Below are 19,928 nucleotides of genomic sequence, written 5' to 3' on the forward strand. Positions count from 1 at the left end.
TATATGGACAACTTGCACCTCCTGGATTGCTACCGTTTCATCCGGGCCACTTGTCAGTGTTTGAACCAAGATCAAGGTCATGTCTGTATTACTTGATCCATACAGGAACCGGTGCCTGCTGGACAGATCATGGATTTGTTGATTGGTAATTAACATCCACCTAGCACCAAGGCATCAGGAGATCTAAATGTCCAAGAGGAAGTCAGCTGTACTGGACTCTCATGTTTAGATCAATGGGTTCAGGCATCATTGTCACCAGGGCTGGTTACATAAAAAGTATGCTGAAATACATGACCTCCTGAAACAAAAACAAGCAGCTTTCAATGCCTGGCATAACAACCCAAGGTTTCCCGTCAAGAAGGCAGCTTTGCAACAGTTCAAGGCTGACACCAAAAGACAACTCTGGAAGATTAAGGCCAAGTTGTCAGAAGAGAAAGCCAGAGAGATCCAACAATAGGTTGACCATCATGACATCATGAAGCTTTATTGAACCCTCCAGGGACATCCATACACCAATATCATATGGACAAAATCCCCATTGCTCACAGAATGGTGTTTCCATTTTTAAAGATGACTATGCCATTGGTCAATCCTGGAAACCACATTTTTAACAATTTCCCAACTGCGAATTTAGAGGCAGCGGATACTCTCCAGGCTATCCTCCGGTGGTAGAATCCATGGGCGAATCACCATTAATGGAGAGCTGCAAAAAGCAATCAAACAGATGAAAAATAAAGTCTTAGACCCTGATAATCTTCCAGCCAAGATCTTCAAAAGTGGTGGGCTTTTGCTAACATCAAGACTCATCCTACAGATCTCCCCACCCTCAAGAACGCAACTATTGTAATCATCCTCAAGAAGGGAAATAAACCATGCTGTGAAACCATGGAGGTACTTGCCACTTGCCCACATCAGGGAAAAATCCAACAAAATCTCCTGGATCACCTACTTCCTATAGCTGAGAAATTCTTCCAGGAGTACCAGCGTTAGACTTTCCAGAGAAATCTTTGATATGGTCTTTGTTGCCAGCTAAATTCAATGTGGAGAACAAAACCAGGAACTCTTCACTGCATTCATTGACCTGACCAAAGCATTTGACTCGTAAATCACAAGGTTCTGTGGAGGCACCAAAGATTTGGAGGTCAAGAACATTTTTCACAATCCTGCAATTGCTTTACGATGACATGACTGCAACTGTATGAAGGTCTGGAACAGGTGCTTTCAAAATACAAACCAGTGTCAAGCAGGCTGTTTGATAGCCCCCATACACTCTACCGACAGTGGCTTTTCACCTCAAACCGCCCTCTGGTGGGAATCTTAAATGCCACCTTGATGGAAAACTCTTTAATCTCAGTTGTCTACATGCCAAAATTAAACTGACAACTGGAGACATCCATGATCTGGTTGTGGATAACTGCAATGTTGTTGCCCACTCTGCACCAGATTTGCAAGCCACTTCAATTCGGTCGCTTCAATTCTGCATACAAGAGACTCGACCGATTCTCGAATGTTGTCAAAACAAAGCTCTATCATCAAACCACACTTGGTCAGTCAAATATTCCATCTCCCATGTATGTTGAAGGAGATACTCTGGGATATGTCACACACTCCCATACCTTGTCAGTCACATGTCTTAAAAGAGGATGTGGGGATCAAACACCAGATCAGAAGAGTCAGCTGAGCCTTCTACAAATTACTGTAGCTAGTGCTTGACAACAGACCTCTGGAAGTCAACGAAAGTCCCTGTGTGCAGAGCAGTTGGCCTCAGCACACTCCTGCACTGCAGTGAGTTCTGGACTTTGTATCAGCAACACTCAAGAGTAATAGGGAATTTCCATCAGCAATGTCACTGCCGCATCCTCCAGATTCAATGGGAGAACAATCAAACAAATATGTTATGAAGACAACTCCACAAGCATTCAGGCAAAACTGCAAAAACAACAATAGACTGGACACTCCAGATGGAAGCATCTCCCCCACCAGGTCTCGTTTTCTCAGCTTTGAAATGGCCAGCATTCCAGGATAGGACAAAGAAAATCCTTCAAAATACTCTGAAGCCCTCCCTGAAGCCCAGCAGCGTGGATATTAATATATTTATTTAAAATTTAAAAAAATTTTTTTTTGAGTGCCCAATTCATTTTTTCCAATTAAGGGGCAATTTAGCGTGGCCAATCCACTAACTCAGCACAGTAGCACATCTTTGGGTTGTGAGGGAGAAACCCACGGAAACACGGGGAGAATGTGCAAACTTCACATGGACAGTGACCCAGAGCCGGGATCGATCCTGGGACCTCGGCGCCGTGAGACAGCAGTGCTAACCACTATGCCACAGTGCTGTCCTGCTTTGATATTAATAACTTGGAGGAGTCCATGATACATTGTTCAAAATGTTGACAACTTGTTCATTAAGCTGTATCCTACTTAAAGAGTCCAAACACCTTAGTCATGGGGCAGAGCCAGAAAAGACAAGGAAGCAAATCCTGCACTCCAGAACGCGCTACCTCCTGGCACATTTGATCTTATGGGCCCAAAGATCTGCGCGGCGAGAACGGACCTTTTCAGTGCAAGACCACCCATGGCAAAAAACTCGTGACCCCAAGAAGACGTCGTCCTTGAACGGAGGGACAGCCGACAGTAACAAGTTTAACAAATTCTTTCCTAAAATCCGTACGGAAAACATTCACTGCATTCCCTTTATTAGCCTTCTCTGTTACTTCATCAAGAAATTCAATTAGATTAGTCCATGGTTGCCAAACATTTTCCCAGTGTAGCTCCATTTTAACATCTCAGACTTCATGTGACGCTGGGGTGGGGGGTTATTTTCAGCTGTTGAGCAGGCATGGGGGCTTGCTTACCTGCTGAGTGAGGGAGGGGTGGGGGGGGGGGAGAGACGTTCAGCATGGTGAGAATTGTTTAAGCTGTTGGGCTTTATTGCAGCAGTGCCAGGTGTCAACAATCTGTTTGGCCAAATCCACCAAAAGAAAAAACATTAGGATTGAAAAGGACCCTTGCAGCTGTCAGGAAACAGTCTGAGCTCAGCGGCAGCCATCGCCGCCTTGGAGCTTGTAACTCCAAAATCCGGTCTCACAACCCATCTCTTTCCTTCCTTGACTTCTATGTCTCCATTACTCATGACAGTCTATCAATATTCATCACAAACTCACCAACTCCCACAGCTACCTAGACTACAGTTCTTCACATCCTGCTTCCTGTAAGGACCATCCCATTCTCCCAGTTCCTCTGTCTCTGTTGTATTTCTGTGGTGTGAATGGCTATGCTGCAGCCTTCTGAATGCAATGTAGAAATAAAGGAACAAACCAGCAAAAAAATAAAACAAAGGTAAACACATAGAACAAGATAGAACTCAATATTGAGTCCAGAAGGATGTAGAGTGCCAAAACAAAAGAGGTGCGGTTCCTCGAGCTTGCATTATTCATGACAGTCTTACCGATAGTGCTCTCGGGTCGCCCCAGCAGAACATAGCCCTGTCCACTAGCACATTTCCAGCAAGATAACTGGACAGATATCAATAGTGGGAATCTGGTCATTTTTCTCCCGTCACGAATCCAGCAGTTGAGGTCAACCATATATCTTGTGAAAAAGCTATATAATTGGTTCAGTTAGTAAATGCACCACATAGTATTATTTCAAGTCATAAAATTAATTTCAATATCTTTCGTGAGCTTAGTGGGGACAATAACAGGTGGCTGTCACCCTCAGATATGAACATAGGGGACTGCGTGAAATCATCTAGTGTTCTTGCCTCTGATCTTCATCTAGGAACCTTTGGTGAAATGTACATTGGTGGATAATAGACAAGTATAGTGCCATGTTCAGACGTGCTTCAAAGTCAAATAATCCACAAATTAGTGTTCAGGGTCACAAAGAATCGCCACTTGGACAAAGAGTCATTGTTATCTGTTGAACCATGTATCCAGAGAACTAGGATGAGAAAAAGTAGGAAAATATATTTTCCTTGGTTTAAATGAAATGGAAATGTTGATATTTACACTCATCTGAATTGGGGACATAAATATCCCGAGGCCATAACAATTCATATTATTCCATATGATGATGATAACACCTAATTCAATAGCATTAACGGTTCCAAGAGAATGTGTTTCCTCTATTCTAGTACTAAAACTCTGTCCTTATCTGTTTCAGCTTGCTGAGAAACTATTTAAATAATGTACAAGAGCATATATACCTCTGGTGGGGTTGTTGTCCTGACGAGGTCCATCACAATTTAATTCTTCAGGCTTACTGACCCTTCAGAAATTCAGCATGGATACCAATGAAATGACAGACAAAGTGTTCACTGTGTCAATATTTCAATTTCTTTATTGTTGCTAGGGGGAGTTTAGTTGTAAGTATACCTCTGTGCACAAAAAAATACCAGGTGAAAGGTCACAGTGCGACTGTAGTTTCAGAATTCAACGCCACGTCATGGCCAAAACAAAAGCCAGCAAAACCTGGCATGGAACTCTGCACAGTCATTTTTTTCTTTTTTTAAATAAGAACACAGGAAAAAATGTTCCTTTTAATTCATGTTCTTTTTTGAATTCAGCAAAATAATTTCTATAAAATAAAACTGCAAAATATTTAAATATAATAGGGTGGGTTGAGTCCGTTTTGCAGGGGTATTTGGTTTGAGACAAATTCCAAAAAATACACATTCAAGTTACCAATTTTTTTTTCCTTTTTAAATACAGTATTTACTGATGATTTCCTCAAAATCCATAAACAAAAGACTAGTTCGGGAATTGAGAATCCTGCAAGAATCATGACTAACCAGCAGTTTTTCTTAAAATTACAACCCTGCTTATATCTGAATTAAGTTGACAGGATGGACAAGGAGCTAAGACAATTTCTTGCTTTCAAGTAGAATTGTGAATGCAACACACTAGCAAGCTGCCCCACAGTGGCAGTCATGTACATCTTGACTTCTATTTCACTGGGCTGCAGGAGGGAAGTTTAGAAGTTATTCTAAGTAAGCTCTACCAAGGAAATAAAACAAGCACACAAAGTACTGTCTATTATGCTCCAGGCATCCTGGCATAGCAACTGTTGCATATTTTTTTCCTTTAAATTCCTATAATTCAAAACTAATAATCCTTTATCCCACCCATAGACTGTCAAATATTAGATTTGAATATATGTGCAATTGAAAGCCACTTATACTCACATTTTTATCCAATTGAACCATCAAGGTGTAACAAAAAAGAAAACGCTCTGAGCAGAGCATTTGTTGCTCAGGGATTAAAAAAACTGCTGTCATTAGAATCATCTTTTCTCATTGGCTACACTAATTTGGTGTGAAGCCATGCTAAATGTTACAGCATAACTAGAGCATCAAAATGATTCAACTAATACCAGAATGAAAAAAGGCAATGAAAAAGAGTTCCAGATCAACGTTACATCACCATTGTCCCACATCAACCAAATGTTAAAAAGTCACCATCAAATAACTCAAAGTAAAAGCAACTCCGGTGGCATGAGTTCATTTTTTTTGTCTGGTTGACATGGCCATGTATTTTGAAAATAATCTGATTCACACTGCCATTAGGCAGGTAACCCTCAAAGCTGAGCACAGCTGATAAAGCAAAAGATTAGATTTTGTGTGTTTTGTAGGTCTGCAACACTCCTCAAGCAAATCAGCATTGCTGAGGAGTTAACAGTCAAACATTAATATACTATATACACCTTGCCATTTATACATTAGCATCAGGCCATTTATTACAAAACACTATACACTTTTCCACTGCAGGCAGGTTATATGTCAACAGCATTGCGCTGCAGGGCAGACAGTGAATAGACTCTCTCCACTCCAGATTGGACAGTTTCTTTTTTAAAAAGGTGTTTCTTGCACTGGTGTAGACAGACCCAGAGAAGGTTGAAGTGTAAGGCCTGGGCATGTGCTAGAGCCAGTGTCTTTATCAGATACATTGGCGAATTATCTGCAAGTTAATCTTTTGCCTGTGACGCAGGAATGTCTTCACTGCCTTCCCAATTTTCTTGTGCTCGCTGACCTGTTCGCTGAGGGTTGTTCATATGGTGTGCCACTGGACCGGTATATGGCTGTCCATGCAAATGGTTATTCTGTGAATTAAAAGATAAATTGAAAATACGTTAGGAGCAAAACTAAATTAAGGTTCCACATTTTATATGTCTATTACTCTAAGTAAAGTAAAATGCAGAATACTTTTTAAATACATCAGTTAGCAAAGAAATGCAGTAGCACCACAATGTCAGTGATGTACACTGAGCATGTTCCCAATCACAATTGGATTGTTGGGGAAGCCTGTAAGCGTCCTTCCTGTTGATTACCTTATTTCCTATTTCTTTTACTTTATTGTTTTTGGTCCATGGATCTTTAATAGAGAAATACCTTTAAGTTGAGCAGGGAAGTGGGGAACTCAAAAGTTGCGAAATAGTATACGGTGCTATGGAGATTTCGATTTTGAACAGAAGAACTCAGACTTTATGATAACCGAGAGATCGGCGGGATTTGGTTTGATTGGTTGGCTGGTGGACAATGGATTGGCCAATGATCATATTCTCCCGGCACCAGACAGTGATTGCGTCTCATCAGGTGAGGTGTTTTCTGAGAACCCTGGGATAAAACCCCTGGATTATGAGAGGAGAGGTTGTGTGATGCTCTCTCTCCCAAATGTTTCCTGCCTGCTGTTTCGGAGTCTGCAGAGAAAAGTCTTGAGACCAAAGACTTGGGTATTTTTAAAATTAAGAGTTAATTTCTTATTTTTAATAAATTTTAAAGAAATGAATTGGGTACTCTAATATTCTTAAAATTTTTTAAAATGCATTTTTGAGTACCCAATTATTTTTTTCCAATTAAGGGGCAATTTAGCACAGCCAATTCAATTATCCTGCACATTTTTGGGTTGCAGGGTGAGACCCATGCAGACATGGGGGAATGTGCATAACAAGCCATATAGCACAGGTGCTCACTTTCTCACAGGTCGAAGGGGAAATAGTAAGTAAAGGCGGTATAAAAAAATGAAATTGACCCATGCTGTACGTGTACATATCAGGAAAAAAATAAAGACAACATATTCAGCTTGCAAGGTCCATCCCTGTCTTTCAGAAATGATCTTTCAGGTAAAGCAACTCAGAATAACTTAATATGATGGTCTAATTGGAGTGTGTCTTCATTCTAAAATCTGAGATTTTGAACGCAACCTAGACTGCCACCTCAGTGAAGAACAGAAAGTGTGCTACATCTTTGACGGGTAATCTTTCAGATAAGATGTCAAACCAAGGCCCTGCCTTGCATCTGCCTTCTGAGATCAAAGATCCCTCTGTACTTTTCAAAGACATCCAGGGAGTTCAAGCATTTGAAACATCCAGAGGTTTTCAGAGCCACATTTCTTCCTTACTTGGTAGAGTTGTCTTCAGACGTTGAGAGACATGTATTTTCCACCAATTTATTTTGTGAAAGCAGAATTAAAATTAAAAAACTTTTACTCATTAAACAAATTGCATTATATTCAACACTCTTTATACCATTTCCAGTATTGTCTTTTATACCAGGATGACGAGATACAGAAGACTAGAAGTCATGCTTCAGCTATAGAAAGTCCTGTTTCGGCAATACCTTGAATACTGAGAGCTATCTGGGCACTATACAGTGGGAATTGGCCTTGGAGAGACTTCAGCATCAGTTTACCAGAACAATACTTGAATTCTGAGTCCATGTTACAAGGAAATGTTACTCAAGCCAAGGATGTATTCCCTGGAATTGAGGTTAAGGACAATCTGATGCAAGTTTTCAAAGGTATTCCTGCTGATTTGAGAGTCCAGGACTAATGGGTTCAGAAATTATAGTTAGGTCTTTCTGAAATGAAATTAGGAAACACAAAATGGTGGCAGAAGTTTGGAACTCTTTTTTGTAAATGGCAATTGATAGTAGATCCATTCTTGAATTTAAATGTGAGATTGATGGATTTTTGTTATCCATAGATATTAAGTAGTGGGGAAAGGCTGCCAGAGAGAGTTAGGTCACAAATCAGTCAGATCTTATTTAATGCAAGAGGGGAAATGGCCTATTCCTGTTCCTATGATCCAGTCATTGGATATTCCAAGACACCCACTTCCACAATTAAACGTACCCAGGAATTGTTGAGCATCCAATTTCTCAATCTTTGAAGAACCTGCAATAAAGCACCCATTGATATGGGTGACCACAATCTAGGAGTGTAACCACAAACTTGAATCTAAAGATCAAAGTGGCTTATAATACTGCCAAAAAAAGGTAGCAAGCTGAAGGACTGGGAGAATTTTAGAATTCAGCAAAGAGGACGAAGAAATTGATAAGGAAAAAAAAAGAGTAGATAAACAAAGATTTTAAAAGATCGTAAACATTTCTTTCGGAATGTAAATAGGAAGAGATTAGTGAAGGTATTTGAGGCAGGAACAGGTGAAATCATAATGGGGAATAAGCATGTGGCAGAAACATTAATCAAATACTTTCTATCTCTTTACAAAAAATAATCTGAAAATAGAGAAGAACAAAGGGGTTAGCAAGAATTCTTTTTTAAATTATAAATTTAGAGTAACAATTCATTTTTTCCAATTAAGGGGCAATTTAGTGTGGCCAATCCACCTAGCCTGTATATGTTTTGGGTTGTGGGGGCGAAAGACACGCAAACACGGGGAGAATGTGTAAACGCCACACGGACCTCGACCCAGAGCCGGGATCAAACCTGGGACCTCGGTGCCGTGAGGCAGCAGGGCTAACCCACTGTGCCACAGTGCTGCACTGGGGTTAGCAAGAATAAGGAACTTCAACAAATCAGTTTAACTAAACAAATACTGGAAATTATTAGGATTAAGTGGCAACAAATTCTCTCAGCCTAATGATTGCATCATATGGTTTTAAAAGAGGTAGCTGCAGAGATAGAGGAGGCTTTAATCTTCTGCACTCCTGAGGATTCTCGACTAGTCCCCAAGGATCGGATGATAGAATTATAGAATTACTGCAGTGCAGGAGGAGACCATTAGCCCATCGAGTCTGCACCGACTCTCTGAAAGCGCACCCCACTCCCCTGACCTATCCCCGTAACCAAACCTTTTTTAAAAAATCAATTTAAAGTACCCAATTCATTTTTTTTTTCCAAATTAAGCAGCAATTTAGTGTGTTCAATCCACCTACTTTGCACATCTTTGGGTTGTGGGGGTGAAACCCACGCAAACACGGGGAGAATGTGCAAACCTCACACGGACAGTGACCCAGAGCCAGGATCGAACCTGGGACCGTGGCGCCGTGAGGCAGCAGGGCTAACCCACTGCGCCATCATGCTGCCCTGCCCGTAACCAAACCTAACGTGCATGTCCTAGGTAGCAAATGCAATCCCAATATTTGAGAGGGAAAGAGAGCAAATGGGAATCTGTAGGCCAGTTGACCTATTTGGAGCCGTCAAAATGCAATTATTAGGAACATGTGACAGGGCACTTTGATTAATCATAGTCAACATTGATTTTGAAAGGGACATCATTGGGCGGCACAGTGGCAGTACTGTTGTCTCACAGCGCTGAGGACCCGGGTTCGATCCTGGCCCCGGGTCACTGTCCATGTGGAGTTTGCACATTCTCCCAGTGTTTACGTGGGTCTCAGCCCCACAAGCCAAAGATGTGCAGGGTAGGTGGATTAGCCATGCTAAATTGCCCTTCAATTGGAAAAAAAAGATAATTGGGTACTCTAAATTTATATTATGTTTATTATGAACTTTCAAGAACTGGTTGCCATTGAACATTGGAGGGGGGGGGGGGGGGGGAGAGAGAGAGAGAAGAAGGGGTTTTTGTAGTTCTTGAGTACACGGTTTACTGATTGATTGTTAATTTTTCTTTCTTTTTTACTTGGAATGTACGGGTGATGTTTTGGTCTGTATATCGAAGGGGATGCTGTTTGGGGGATTGGTACTGCACGCGTGTTTATCTTCTTTTGTTTGATGAAAATGTTGAAAATGAGGAGAAAAATTTTAAATTTTTTTTTTCATCCCTAGACAACAAGAATCGCAGCCTGCTGTTTCTCCCACCCATTTACTTAGAATCTACTCTAACTTTTCTGCCATCCCAAGCTAATTTTCTGCGGTTTGCGCTGATTTCTGCTCATTTCCTTTGCCTCCATCTCTGAATCCTCAAGGTATTATAATAAAGGCCAAATGTATTACTTTAAAATGGACTTTTCGGCAGCAAGTGGCGCAGTGGTTAGACTGGGACTGCGGCGCTGAGGACCCGGGTTCGAATCCCGGCCCTGGGTCACTGTCAGTGTGCAGTTTGCACATTCTCCCCATGTCTGCGTGGGTTTCACCCCCACAACCCAAAGATGTGCAGGCTAGGTGGATTGGCCACGCTAAATTTCCCCTTAATTGGAAAAAAAATAATTGGGTACTCTAAATGTATTTTTTTTTAATGGACTTTTCTTACATGAATTGTACCTACTTGTTAACCATGCTTTATCTGCCAAGTGACCTCAACTCATCATGAGATGAATTAAGAGGGTTCGGAATCGGTGTCATATACGAGCGAGCTATCAATCCAATATTCTCTTCATCTCGAAATGCCATCTACCTCCATCACCATATCATTACTCATCCCTTCACTGTTCCTAGGTCAAAATCCTGGCACTTCCTCCCTAACAGCTCCATGAGTGTACCTATACCACATGAACGTCAGCAGTTCTAGAAGGCAATACACCACCACCTTCTCTTTTTTAAAAAAAAAATATTTTATTAAAGTTTTCAAACACAATTTTTCCCCCTTACAAATCAACAAAAACGGTAACATGATAACTGATATATAACATTGTTTAAATAATATAGTAAACTAACCAAATAACACAAAATAATGCTCCACCCACCCCCTCTAGAACACAAACAATTTACCCCCCCTTCCCCCCCTTGGGCTGCTGCTGCTGGCTATCTATTTCCCCCCGAACGTTCCGCTAGATAGTCGAGGAACGGTTGCCACCGCCTGGTGAACCCTTGAGCCATCCTCTCAACGCAAACTTCATCCGCTCCAGTTTTATGAACTCCGCCATATCGTTTATCCAGGCCTCCACGCCGGGGGGTTTCGCTTCCTTCCACATGAGTAAAATCCTACGCTGGGCTACTAGGGACGCAAAGGCCACAATATCGTCCTCTTTCGCCCCCGGCTCATCCGCAACCCCAAATATAGCCAACCCCCAGCTTGGCTTGACCCGGACCTTCACCACCTTCGAGATCACTCCTGCCACTCCCAATACCCCTCCAGTGCCGGACACGACCAAAACATGTGTGGTTCGCCGGGCTTCCCCCGCACCTCCCGCATTTGTCATCCACTCCGAAGAATCTGCTCAACCTCGCTCCCGTTATGTGTGCTCTATGTAGCACCTTAAATTGGACCAGGCTAAGCCTGGCACACGAGGAAGAGGAATTTACCCTACTTAGGGCATCAGCCCACAAACCCTCCTCAATCTCCTCCCCGAGCTCTTCTTCCCATTTTCCCTTCAGTTCTTCTACCAGCTCCTCCCCCTCTTCTCTCATCTCCCGGTATATTTCGGACACTTTGCCCTCCCCGACCCACACCCCCGAAAGCAGCCTGTCGTGGATCCTTTGTGTTGGGAGCAGCGGAAATTCCCTCACCCGTTGTCTCGTGAATGCTCTCACCTGCATATACCTAAAGATATTCCCCAAGGGCAGCTCATACCTTTCCTCTAGCGCTCCCAAGCTCGCAAACGTCCCATCTATAAATAAGTCTCCCACTCTCCTAATTGCTGTCCGGTGCCAGCTCTGGAACCCTCTGTCCAACCTCCCTGGGGCAAACCTATGGTTGTTCCTGATCGGGGACCACACCGAGGCTCCCAACACACCCCTGTCGCCTCCATTGCCCCCAGATACTTAATGTTGCCGCCACCACTGGGTTCATGGTAAACTTTTTCGGGGAGAGCGGTAGTGGCGCCGTCACCAGCGCTTGTTCCTTTGCAGGACGCCATCTCCAGCCTTTCCCACGCCGCCCCCTCTCCCTCTATCATCCACTTACGAATCATTGCCACGTTGGCGGCCCAGTAGTAGTCGCCCAAATTCGGCAACGCCAGTCCCCCTCTGTCTCTGCTACGTTGCAGGAACCCCCTCCTTACCCTCGGGTCCTTCCCTGCCCACACGAAGCTCATGATGCTCCTATCTATTTTTTTGAAAAAGGCCTTAGTGATCAATATAGGGGGACATTGGAACACAAATAGGAACTTTGGGAGGACCATCATCTTAATCGCCTGCACTCTGCCCGCCAGTGACAGCGGCTGCATATCCCACCTTTTGAAATCCTCTTCCATTTGTTCCACCAGCCGAGTCAGATTGAGTCTGTGTAAGGTTCCCCAGCTCCTGGTTATCTGAATCCCCAGGTATCGGAAGTTTCTTTCCACTCTCCTTAGCGGCAGGCCATCTATCCCTCTACTCTGGTCCCCAGGGTGTATCACAAAAAGCTCACTCTTTCCCATGTTAAGCCTATATCCCGAGAAATCTCCAAACTCCCTCAATATCTGCATGACCTCTGTCATCCCCCCCACTGGATCCGCCACATACAGCAGTAGGTCATCCGCGTAGAGTGACACTCGGTGTTCCTCTCCCCCTCTAACCACCCCTCTCCATTTCCTGGAGTCTCTCAGCGCTATGGCCAGTGGTTCAATTGCCAGCGCAAACAGTAATGGGGACAGCGGGCATCCCTGTCTTGTTCCCCTATGTAGTCGAAAATACTCCGACCGTTGCCGATTTGTGACTACACTTACCATTGGGGCCCCATAGAGGAGTTTAACCCAGCTGACAAACCCCCCCCCCTCCCCGAACCTCCTTGCACCTCCCATAGATACTCCCACTCTACCCTATCAAATGCCTTCTCTGCATCCATTGCCACCACCATCTCTGCCTCCCCCTCTGCTGGGGGCATCATTATCACCCCCAATAGCCGTCGCACGTTGACATTCAATTGTCTCCCCTTTACGAACCCGGTCTGATCTTCGTGCACCACCCCCGGGACACAATCCTCTATCCTCATTGCCAGCACTTTTGCCAGCAACTTGGCGTCCACATTTAGGAGTAAGATAGGCCTATAAGACCCGCATTGCAGCGGATCTTTATCTCACTTCAGGATTAGTGATATCGTCGCCTCCGACATTGTCGGGGGTAGGTTCCCCCTTCTCTGGCCTCGTTAAAGGTTCTTACCAGCAGCAGGGCCAACAAGTCCACATATTTTCTATAAAATTCCACCGGGAACCCGTCAGGTCCCGGAGCCTTCCCTGCCTGCATGTTCCCCAGCCCCTTGGTAACCTCGTCCACCCCAATTGGCGCCCCCAGGCCTGCCACCTCCTGCTCCTCCACCCTCGGGAACCTTAGTTGGTCCAGAAACTGCTGCATCCCCTCTTTTCCCTCCGGGGGTTGGGACCTATATAACCTCTCATAAAAGGTCTTAAACACCTCATTTATCTTCCCTGCTCTCCGCACCGTGGTTCCCGTTTCATCCCTAACTCGCCCTATTTCCCTCGCCGCTGTCCTCTTTCGAAGCTGGTGGGCCAACAGGCGACTCGCCTTTTCCCCATATTCATATCTTATCCCCTGTGTCTTTCTCCACTGTGCCTCTTCCCTCCCTGTGGTCAGCAGGTCGAACTCCGTCTGGAGTCGTCGCCTCTCCCTGTATATATGCGGGGCCTCCGCATATATTTTATCCACACTCAAAATCTCCCCCAGTAATCTTTCCCTTTCTTTGGCCTCCGTTTTCCCCTTGTGAGCCCTGATGGAGATCAACTCTCCCCTAACCACCGCCTTCAGCGCTTCCCGTACTACCCCCACTTGGACCTCCCCATCATCGTTGGCCTCCAGGTACCTTTCGATACATCCCCGCACTCTTCCGCAGACTCCCTCATCCGCCAATAATCCCACATCCAGTCGCCAGAGTGGACGCTGCTCCCTCTCCTCTCCTAGCTCCAGATCCACCCAATGTGGGGCATGGTCTGAAACAGCTATGGCCGAGTGCTCAGTTCTTTCCACCCTCGAATTCAGTGACCTTCCCAAAACGAAGAAATCTATCCGGGAGTATACCTTATGAGCATGGGAGAAAAAGGAGAACTCTTTGGCCAGCGGCCTAGCAAATCTCCACGGATCCACTCCCCCCATTTGGTCCATAAACCCCCTAAGCACCTTGGCCGCTGCCGGCCTTCTTCCGGGCCTGGATCTAGAGCTATCTAACCCTGGGTCTAGCACCGTGTTAAAGTCCCCCCCATTACCAGGTTTCCTACCTCCAGGTCCGGGATGCGTCCCAGCATCCGCTTCATAAATCCCGCATCATCCCAGTTCGGGGCATATATGTTGACCAGCATGACCTCCATTCCCTGCAGTCTGCCACTCACCATCACATATCTGCCCCCGCTGTCCGCTACAATGTTCCTAGCCTCGAACGACACCCGTTTCCCCACCAATATGACCACCCCTCTATTCTTTGCGTCCAGCCCTGAGTGGAACACCTGTCCCACCCACCCTTTCCTTAACCTAACCTGGTCCGCCACCTTCAGATGCGTCTCTTGAAGCATGGCCACGTCTGCCTTCAGTCCCTTTAAGTGCGCGAGCACTCGGGCCCTCTTAATCGGCCCATTTAGGCCTCTCACGTTCCACGTGATCAGCCGGACTGGGGGGCTGCCCGCCCCTCTCCCCTGTCGACTAGCCATCACCCTCTCTGGGCCAGTCCCACGTCCCGGTTCCGCGCACCCACCCGTCCTCCAGGCAGCGCATTCCTGCCCCGACCACCTTTTCTCGTACCAGCTCCCTTTCGATCTCCGCAGCAACAACCCAGTTGTCCCCCCCCCCCCCCTCCGCTAGATCCCCATCTAGCATGGTTACTCTCCCCATATTGCTTCCGAAAGTCAGCTGACTTCAACTGACCCCGGCTTCTCCCGCTCTCTCCTTTACCCCCCCCCCCCCCCCCCCCCACATGTGAGGAACTCCCATCCTCCTTGCGCCTATCTTCCAGCCATCATCTCTCTGACGCGGGAAAAAGAAACCCCGCGCTCTCTAGAACCATCCCGCCCCTCATGGCGCAGCTCCCCCTACCGCCCCATTCCCCGCTTGTGTCTCTTCTCCCCCCCCCACCGGCGCCCACATTTCTCAGTGTCCCCCCCTCCCCAATTTACATCTCTATATACATCAGCATTGTCGTTTCCCGTCCAACACCAGTCCCTCAGTTCTGGTCCAGTTCCTCGTTTTGAATGAAGGTCCATGTTTCGAAATAGTAATGTCTATCCTGGTGCGTGACCCCACAATCGCGCCGGCTGCAACATCCCGAACTTCACTTTCTTCTTGTGCAGCACCTCCTTGGCTCGATTGAAACTCGCCCTCCTTCTCGCCACCTCCGCACTCCAATCCTGGTACACCCGTACCACCGCATTCTCCCATCTACTACTTCGTACCTTCTTGGCCCATCTCAGAACCACCTCTCTGTCACTGAAGCGGTGAAATCGCACGATCATCGCCCTAGGTGGTTCTCCAGCCTTTGGTCTCCTCGCAGGGACCTGGTGGGCCCCTTCCACTTCCAAGGGGCCTCGAGGGGGCCTCAGCTCCCATTAGCGAGCGTAGCATCGTGCTCGCATAAGCCCCGCCGTCAGCTCCTTCCACTCCCTCGGGGAGACCCAGGATCCGGAGGTTCTTCCTCCATTTGTTTTCCAGGACTTCCATCCTGTCGATGCACTTTTTATGGAGCGCGTCTGCATTTTGACCGCTAGGCCCAGGATCTCGTCCTCGTTGTCCGTTACCTTCTGCTCCAGCACACGGAGCTCTATCTCCTGGGCCTTTTGTGTCTCTTTAAGCCCCTCGATTGCCTGTAGCATCGGGGCCAGCACCTCCTTTTTTAGCAGCTCCACACACCGTCTTAGAAACTCATCCTGGTCCGGTCCCCATGTCGCCTGGGCTCCCTCCGCCGACATCTTGCTCCTTTCTTCCTTCTGCCGCTGCGCCCTCGAGGATTCTCCGAGATCTGGCCGCCGCCGCCGATATTTTTCTTTTCCGCTGGGGGGGGGGAAGAGAGAGAGACTCCCTGTTGCCTCACCCCACACCGGGTTTCGTCCCGAAGAAATTTCCCGTTGGGGCTCTTAAAAGAGCCCGAAGGTCCGTTCGAGCTGGAGCCGCCGAAACGTGCGGCTTAGCTGGTCATCGCCGCAACCGGAAGTGACCACCAACACCTTCTCAAAACGAATGAGCAATAAATGCTGGCCGAGTCAGTGACCGTCAAATAGCGTAAACGAATGAAAAAAGTGCTATTCAAAATGCAAGTAGGTACTGTTGGAATATATTAAAAATATTGCCTCCATGTGCACTTGCCATTAACTTTTTCTGTCATAAATCTCAATGCCCATTTAGGGTACAAGAAGCTCAAACTTTTTTCATGTAATTAACTATACCCTTCTTCGAGACTTCCGGTTGTGGCGATGATCAGCTAAGCCGCACGTTTCGGCACCTCCCGTTTCAACAGACTTTTGGGCTCTTATCGGGAGCCCCAACGGAAATTTTTTGCGGCCAAACCCAGTGTGAGGCGACAAAGGAAGGAGTCCCCCCGGGTGTGGATGGAAAGAAGCGATAGTAGTGGCCAGATTGCAGAGGATCCTCTGGAGCAACGGCAGAGAAGAGAAGGGAGAAGCAAGATGGCGGCTGAGAGAGCCCAGGTGGTATGGGGCCCGGAACAGCAGGAGTTCCTCCGACGATGTGTGGAGGAGCTCAAGAAGGAGGTGCTGGCGCCGATGTTGCTGGCGATTGAGGGATTGAAGGAGACGCAAAATACCCAGGCGATGGAGCTCCGTGGAGTGAAGGCAAAGGCAGCCGAGAATGAAGACGAGATACAGGGCTTGGTGGTGAAGACGGAGACGCACGAGGCACTACATAAGAGGTGCATTGAAAGGCTGGAAGCCCTGGAAAATAGCTCGAGGAGGAAGAATCTAAGGATTTGGGGTCTTCCTGAAGGGACAGAGGGAGCTGATGTTGGGGCGTATGTGAGTACGATGTTCCATACTCTAATGGGAGCGGAGGCCCCGACGGGCCCCCGGGAAGTGGAGGGAGCATACCGGGTCCTCGTGAGAAGACCAAAGGCAGGGGAAATACCGCGAGCAATAGTGTTCCACCGCTACAAGGACAGGGAGATGGTCCTGAGATGGGCTGAGAAGACACGGAGCAGCAGATAGGAGAACGCGGTGATCCGTGTGTATCAAGATTGGAGTGCGGAGGTGGCGAGAAGGAGGGTGAGTTTCAATCGGGCCAAGGCGGTGCTCCACAGGAAGTAAGTAAAATTTGGAATGCTGCAGACGGCAAGACTGTGGGTTACACACCAGGGCAAACACCGCTACTTTGAGACGGCAGAGGAGGCGTGGACATTTATTCAAGAAGAGAAGTTGGACTAGATTTGAGGAATTGATGTTTGGAAAGAAGTAACGAGATAGTGGAAAAGAAATGCAAAAGGGGGAGAGGGGGAGGGTTTATCTGTAAAAATGTTAGACGGGAGAATTCCCCCCCCACCCCCCCCAAGGGGCACACACAAAGAAATGTGTGCGCCGGTGGGGAAGGGGACAGGGAAGGGGAGAGGGAGCTGCGCCACTAGGGGCGGGGCCGAGAGGGAAGCGCGGGTTTTTTTTTTCCCGCGCTATGGAAATTGCGGCGGGAAAAGTGGGCGCAGGAAGGAAGGGGGCCTCACACGCAGGGAGGCCAAGGGTAAACGGGGGAAGCCGAGGTCAGCCAGAGTTTGCTGACTCCCGGAAGCAATATGGGGGGAGCAATCAAACTAGAAGGGAATCTAGCGGGGGGGGGGGGGAGAGACGGACTAACTGAGTTGCTGCTGCTGAGGGTAAGGGGGAGCTGATACGGGACGGGATGGGAGGGCGCCGTCTGGGGGACAAACGGGTGCGTGGGACCCGGGTGAGGAGCTGGTTTAAAAAAGGGGATGGCTAGTCGACGATTTTGGGGGGGGGGGAGGGGCCCCCAACCCGGTTGATCACGTGGAACGTGAGAGGGCTGAATGGGCCGATTAAGAGGGCAAAGGTATTTGCGCACCTAAAGAGACTGAAGGCGGATGTGGTTATGCTTCAGGAGACGCACCTGAAATTGGCGGATCAGGTCAGATTAAGGAAAGGATGGGTGGGACAGGTATTCCACTCAGGCTTAGATATGAAAAATTAAGGGGTGGCAATACTGGTGGGGAAACGGGTGTGGGGGGGGGGGGGGGGGGGGGGGGGGGGGGGAGACGGGACTTCAACACTGTGCTGGACCCAGGGCTGGACCGGTCCAGATCTAGGACCGGGAGGAGGCCGGCAGCAGCCAAGGTGCTTAGGGGTTTATGGAGCAGATGGGGAGGAGTAGATCCCTGGAGATTTGCTAGACCGAGGAGTAAAGAGTTTTCCTTCTTCTCCCACGTCCATAAAGTATACTCCCGGATAGACTTTTTTGTCCTAGGAAGGGCGCTGATCCCAAAAGTGGTAGGAACGGAATATTCGGCTATAGCCGTTTCAGATCACGCCCCACATTGGGTGGATCTGGATCTAGGAGAGGAGAAGGAGCAGCGCCCACTTTGGAGATTAGACATGGGACTGTTGGCGGACGAGGGGATATGTGGAAGGGTGAGGGGATGTATTGAAAGATACCTTTTTTTTAATTAAATATTTTATTGAAAATTTTTGGTCAACCAACACAGTACATTGTGCATCCTTTACACGATATTATAACAACACAAAATAACAATGACCTATTTTATAAACAAAAAATGAATAAATAATAAATAACAAAAATGAAAACTAGCCCTAATTGGCAACTGCCTTGTCACAAGTAACACTCTCCAAAAATATAATTTAACAGTCCAATATATAATTATCTGTAGCAACGACCTATACATACTATACAGTATATATTAACAACCCTGAGAGTCCTTCTGGTTCCTCCCCCCCCCCCCCCCCCCCCCCCCCCCCCCCCCCCCCCCGATCCTGGGCTGCTGCTGCTGCCTTCTTTTTCCCATTCCGTCTATCTTTCTGCGAGGTATTCGACGAATGGTTGCCACCGCCTGGTGAACCCTTGAGCCGACCCCCTTAGGACGAACTTAATCCGCTCTAGCTTTATAAACCCCGCCATGTCATTTATCCAGGTCTCCACCCCCGGGGGCTTGGCTTCTTTCCACATTAGCAATATCCTGCGCCGGGCTACTAGGGACGCAAAGGCCAAAACATCGGCCTCTCTCGCCTCCTGCACTCACGGCTCTTGTGCAACCCCAAATATAGCCAACCCCAGCTTGGTTCGACCCGGGACTCCTACTACTTTTGAAAAGCACCTTTGTCACCCCCATCCAAAACCCCTGTAGTGCCGGCATGACCAAAACATATGGGTATGATTCGCTGGCTTCTCGAGCACCTCGCACACCTATCCTCCCCCCCAAAAAATTTACTGAGCAGTGCTCAGTCATATGTGCCCTGTGTAATACCTTAAACTGAATCAGGCTTAGCCTGGCACACGAGGACGACAAGTTTTACCCTGCTTAGGGCATCTGCCCACAGCCCCTCCTCGATCTCCTCCCCCAGCTCTTCTTCCATTTCCCTTTTAGTTCATCTACCATAGTCTCCCCTTCGTCCCTCATTTCCCTATATATATCTGACACCTTACCATCCCCCACCCATGTCTTTGAGATCACTCTGTCCTGCACCTCTTGTGTCGGGAGCTGCGGGAATTCCCTCACCTGTTGCCTCGCAAAAGCCCTCAGTTGCATATACCTGAATGCATTCCCTTGGGGCAACCCATATTTCTCGGTCAGCGCTCCCAGACTCGCGAACTTCCCATCCACAAACAGATCTTTCAGTTGCGTTATTCCTGCTCTTTGCCACATTCCATATCCCCCATCCATTCCCCCGGGGCAAACCTATGGTTGTT

At 47.1% G+C, this 19,928-nt stretch overlaps 1 protein-coding gene across 2 annotated transcripts in view; it reads right to left on the minus strand.

The window, feature by feature from the left end:
* Positions 1-4,314: 4,314 nt before the first annotated feature.
* The window catches only part of usp9 (ubiquitin specific peptidase 9), a 442,510-nt gene continuing 426,896 nt past the window's right edge, over positions 4,315-19,928 (minus strand). For both annotated transcript variants that reach the window (XM_072513863.1, XM_072513864.1), the window contains exon 45: positions 4,315-6,099. In XM_072513863.1, the coding sequence (XP_072369964.1) occupies positions 5,965-6,099 (135 nt within the window). In that variant the 3' untranslated portion in view covers positions 4,315-5,964. The remainder of the gene's footprint in view (positions 6,100-19,928) is intronic.

The sequence above is a fragment of the Scyliorhinus torazame genome, chromosome 8 (genome assembly GCF_047496885.1).
Source record: "Scyliorhinus torazame isolate Kashiwa2021f chromosome 8, sScyTor2.1, whole genome shotgun sequence".
NCBI lineage: Eukaryota > Metazoa > Chordata > Chondrichthyes > Carcharhiniformes > Scyliorhinidae > Scyliorhinus > Scyliorhinus torazame.